Below are 5427 nucleotides of genomic sequence, written 5' to 3' on the forward strand. Positions count from 1 at the left end.
TTGTTTGGATGATACTATACTTTTGGAGATTGATAGAAACACCCGTCTATAATCTAGATGTAGAAAAATCTAGATTAGTAGGTTGTTATATATCCTCTCGGTATTTGTTTTGTAAACACCTTGCTATTACCTTTTGTCGAGAGTATTTTTATTTCAAGTTTCCGAGTCTCGTTAGATTTCTTTCGTCTGGAATTATCTTTTAGATTCGGGTGTTACAAGTTGGTATCAGAGCCTTAGTTTAAGTGAATTAGGCGAGGAACTAAGACGCCTAGACTTAAGCTGAAACTGTAAACATTAATTCGCGAGCTATGGGTAGGGACTGTTAAGATAGGAGAGCTTTAGAGTCAACGGAGTTGCATGATTCATGAATTTATCGTGATGGTGTTGAGGATCCTTATGTATAACCTATTCAAAATTTCACTTAGCTAATGCTATTTTGAGTAAGTTGTTGTATGAGCATGCTTGGACTCACTGTTATTATAAAAAAATTATGATTGTGTCGGTACCGTATTATGTTAGTTATGTATATATATATATATATATATATATATATATTCCTTCTATTCTAACTCTCTACCACTCTCTTGTACAAAACAGACTTTATGGTTAATACTCGGAGTAGACGAGATACCTCACCTGAAGGTCAAGCGGTGACTGAATCTACCGCGGATCAACCACCACAGACCACCGCTAGGGTTTAACCGAGGCAAAGCAACTTGGGCGGTGGAGTTGGGCATGTTTCCCAAGTTGACCTTGCCACCTCTAACCCTCTAATGGAAGAAGAGACCCTGGAGTCAAGGATGTTGGGTACAATGATGAACGCTATGAACAAAGCCATGACTCAACAACAAGAGTTCTTTATAAAGTTGTTGGAAGATAGAGATGCTAATCATCGTAAGCACGAAGCGGTTGCCGAAAACATAACTAATGTGGGATCCGGGGGCACTGAAAATGGAATCCTAACCCAAGAAATGGCAACGGTTGGGGCAAGGCAGATGGATAGAGTTTGCTCCTACAAGGCCTTTTTATGTTGCAAACCACCGGAATTTGTGAGGTCGGATGACCCCGTGACTTGCATGAATTGGCTTCGAGAGATCGAGCAAGCCTTCCGGGCTTGTGACTGTGAAAAAGGGCAAAAAGTGAAGTTTGGCTCTCAGATGCCCTTACCTGGTGGAATATTGTCATCTCAACCATCGAGGCCACCGAATTGACCAAGATGAGTTGGACCACCTTCAAGAAAAAAGTAATGGAAGATTATTGCAACGAGCAAGAGATGGACCGCATAGAGGAAGATTTCCGAACTTTAAGAAAAGGAAATCTGACGGTAAGAGACTACACTCGGCTATTTATGGAAAAGCTAAACTTGGTGGGACACGTGGCCCCAACAGAGAAGGACAAGATGAAAGCCTACCTTAAATTGCTACCTGCTGACATGATGGTAATGGTTAGGAATTCAAGAGCATCCACCCTGAGGGAGGCAATCGAAGAAGCCAAGGTCTTGGAATCAGTTTATGCTAAGAGAAGGGAAGAAAGGATGTCGAGTGGAGAGAAGAGGAAGTGGGAAGGGCCCTCCGCACCCGTCAAAAGACCAAATCACTTTGGCAACAGCAATCGCGGAACCCATCTCAATCATGAGTCAAGATGGTGTCCCAAATGTCGCAGCAAACATCACGGCCCGTGTAGCACCAACCCTACCCCCACCAAATGCTTCAAGTGTGGGAAGACGGGCCACGCACGAAATGAGTGTCCAATCAGGGGACCCATATGTTTTGGATGCGGAGAGCCAGGTCACTTCAGAAATGATTGCCCGAAATTGAAGGCGGGAGGGGGTCAGATAAGAAAGGAAAATGCCCCGAGAGCAGTCGGCCGAGCCTTTCAGATGACAGCGGAAGAAGCWAAASCATCGACRGATGTAGTGTCGGGTAYGTTCCTTGTTAACTCMGTACCTGCGCATGTACTTTTCGATTCGGGTGCTTCATRWTCTTTTGTGTCCAATGCATTTTATCAACATTTGCGCATGCCCTCTAGTACTTTAGAAGAAGCCTTGATCGTAGARTTAGCAAAYGGCAGTAGRGTTCTGGYGCGCRAGGTTGTTAGGAGTTGCGTGTTGGGAATCGAGGGAAAGGAATTTCGGGTGGACCTTATACCCATGGTTATCRGCGGGTTCGACRTCATCATTGGAATKGACTGGTTGGCAAAGAACCAAGCGGAGATCCTATGTTCTAAGAAATTAATTCGAATTCCTTTGCTGGACGAGGGTGCCGTGCTGATCTATGGAGAAAGAAAGAAGGGAGACGTAGCACTTCTATCAGTGGCAAAGGCGCGCAAATGCTTAGCTAAAGGGTGTTCCTCGTTCATTGCATACGTGTTGGATACCAAACTAGAAAAAAGGATAATTGAAGATGTGAAAGTGGTTAACGAATTTCTCGACGTATTTCCCGAGGACTTGCCCGGTCTACCCCCCGATAGGCAGGTGGAATTCCAAATTGATCTTGTTCCGGGAACTGCTCCTATAGCTAGAGCCCCATACCGCCTGGCRCCATCCGAAATGCAAGAGTTGATGTCACAAYTRCAAGACCTYCTTGARAAAGGGTTTGTTAGACCGAGCTCGTCACCGTGGGGAGCCCYAGTCTTATTTGTAAAGAAGAAGGACRGCACCATRCGGATGTGTATTGATTACAGAGAACTCAATAAGGCAACTGWGAAGAACAAATACCCTCTYCCTAGAATCGACGATCTTTTTRATCAACTTCAAGGAGCATGTTGCTTYTYAAAGATCGACCTTCRTTSGGGATATCACCAGKTGYGAGTAAGGGAAAGTGATGTGATGAAGACCGCTTTTAGAACTCGTTACGGGCACTATGAATTCTTGGTCATGCCTTTCGRTTTGACGAACGCGCCAGCAGTATTCATGGACCTGATGAACCGAGTGTGCCGACCATTCCTTGATAAGTCAGTGATAGTGTTCATTGACGACATACTCATCTATTCCAAGGACGAGTCGGATCATGAACAGCACCTTCGCGAAGTTCTCGAAGTGTTAAGAAAAGAGAAATTGTATGCGAAATTCTCCAAGTACGACTTTTGGCTAAAAGATGTCCAATTCTTGGGTCACGTTGTCACTCGGGACGGGGTGAAGGTGGACCCATCCAAAATCGAGGCAATGATGAATTGGGAACCACCAAAGAGCCCATCGGAGATTCGAAGTTTCTTGGGTTTGGCAGGTTATTACAGAAGATTCATCCAAGACTTCTCCAAGGTCGCTTCTTCCTTAACGGCATTGACTAGGAAGAATGCGAAGTTTATCTGGACGGAGAAGCAAGAAAATGCTTTTAGAACCCTCCAAAGGAAGCTATGTGAAGCCCCGATCCTCTCCTTGCCAGAAGGATCCGAAGATTTTGTAGTCTTCAGTGACGCCTCGAAAATGGGATTGGGTTGCGTCCTAATGCAAAGAGGAAAGGTGATAGCATACGCATCAAGACAACTCAAGGACCACGAGAAGAATTATCCCACCCACGACTTGGAGCTAGCAGCAGTGGTATTCGCGTTAAAACTTTGGCGACATTACCTCTATGGAACCAAGTGCATGCTTTTCACTGATCACAAAAGTTTGAAGTACATTTTCGATCAAAAAGAACTAAACATGAGGCAACGGCGTTGGCTCAAACTACTCAAAGACTACGATTGCGAGTTGCTGTACCACCCGGGAAAGGCGAATGTTGTGGCGGATGCCTTGAGCCGAAAGGAGTACGGTAGTGGGACGAAAGTCGTGCTTACCAGGATCGAGGTGATGTCCAGTCTGATCGATCGGATCAGGGTGGCACAGTCTGAAGCACTTTTGGAGCAAAATCTCAAGAGCGAGGTTATGGTGAAACAACGTATGCATCTTACGGAGGATGGTCGTGGCTTGAAGTTGTTTCAAGGTCGTATATGGGTACCTAAGGTTGGGGGAAATCGTGAACTGTTACTAGAAGATGCGCACAAGTCTAAATACTCCATTCACCCGGGTAGCACCAAGATGTACCGAGATTTGAAATTGACATATTGGTGGCCTGTGATGAAACTGGATGTGGCTCGTTACGTAGAGAGGTGCGTGACATGTTTACAAGTGAAAGCAGAGCACCAACAACCTTATGGAAGCCTCCAATCCTTGGAGATCCCCGAATGGAAGTGGGAACATATTACGATGGACTTCGTGACCAAACTGCCGAAGACCCTAAGAAACCATGATTCAATATGGGTAGTGGTGGACCGACTGACAAAGAGCGCTCATTTCCTGGCAATGCGTGAATCGTTGCCCATAGACAAGCTTGCTAAGCTATACATCGATGAAGTAGTCTCGAGGCACGGTATACCGTTGTCGATAGTGTCAGATCGAGATAGCCGATTCACCTCCCATTTCTGGGGCGGCTTACAAAAAGAATTGGGCACGAGAGTAAATTTGAGTACGGCGTACCATCCTCAAACCGATGGTCAGAGTGAACGGACTATTCAAACTCTTGAAGATATGCTTCGATCGTGTGTTATCGACTTTGGCGGGAATTGGGACTCTCACCTACCCCTTGTGGAGTTCGCCTACAACAACAACTATCATTCTAGTATCGGGATGGCACCATTCGAAGCATTGTATGGACGGAAATGTAGAACTCCTGTGTGTTGGCTTGAGGTGGGCGAGAAGCAGTTCGCCGGCCCTGAAATCATGCAAGAAACGTCCAACAAGGTGAAATGTATTCGAGAACGTTTAAAGGCGGCGCAAGATCGACAGAAGAGTTACGCAGATAAGAGGAGCCGACCTATAGATTTCCAAGTAGGCGACCGTGTCATGCTTAAGGTATCCCCTTGGAAAGGCATTATCCGTTTTGGAAAGCGTGGTAAGCTCAGCCCTCGTTATCTCGGACCATTTAAAGTTTTGGCTCGAGTAGGACTCCAAGCTTACAAATTAGAACTACCACCGGAGATGGCCGGAATCGACAACACATTTCATGTGTGTTACCTCCGTAAGTGTTTGGCGAACGAAGAAAGTGTGATACCATTGTCGGAAATTCGGGTCGATGAGAACAACCGATGCGTGGAAGAACCGAAAGCCATCTTGGAAATCAAAACCAAGGTGTTGAGGAACAGGGAGATTGTCATGGTAAAGGTAAAATGGAAGCATCATCGAGGGTCAAACGTGACTTGGGAAGCTAAGGAGGACCTGGAGAGGCGTTACCCTCACCTCTTCACGTGAGTAAGGACAATTTCGAGGACGAAATTTAATCCAAGGTGGGGAGAATTGTAACACTTGTGAATTGTGTCAAAGATTTCTTTTGACATTTAAGTTTTCTTTTTTTTCTCTTCTCTTTTCCTTCTATAGGTCTAAAAAGTTTCTTTATGTACTATCCTTATTTCCTTGGTTAGGTAAATCAAAATAAAAAAAAGGGGGGGGGT

General features: G+C 45.2%; 1 protein-coding gene across 1 annotated transcript in view; it reads left to right on the forward strand.

The window, feature by feature from the left end:
* The window catches only part of LOC112528565 (protein terminal ear1 homolog), a 10323-nt gene extending 9622 nt beyond the window's left edge, over positions 1-701 (forward strand). Inside the window, exon 8 of the mRNA XM_025139587.1 lies at positions 598-701. Coding sequence (XP_024995355.1) covers positions 598-701 — 104 coding nt within the window. The remainder of the gene's footprint in view (positions 1-597) is intronic.
* The last annotated feature ends 4726 nt before the right edge of the window (positions 702-5427 follow it).

This window comes from Cynara cardunculus (assembly GCF_001531365.2).
Source record: "Cynara cardunculus var. scolymus isolate 2C chromosome LG 15, CcrdV1, whole genome shotgun sequence".
NCBI classification, from domain to species: domain Eukaryota; kingdom Viridiplantae; phylum Streptophyta; class Magnoliopsida; order Asterales; family Asteraceae; genus Cynara; species Cynara cardunculus.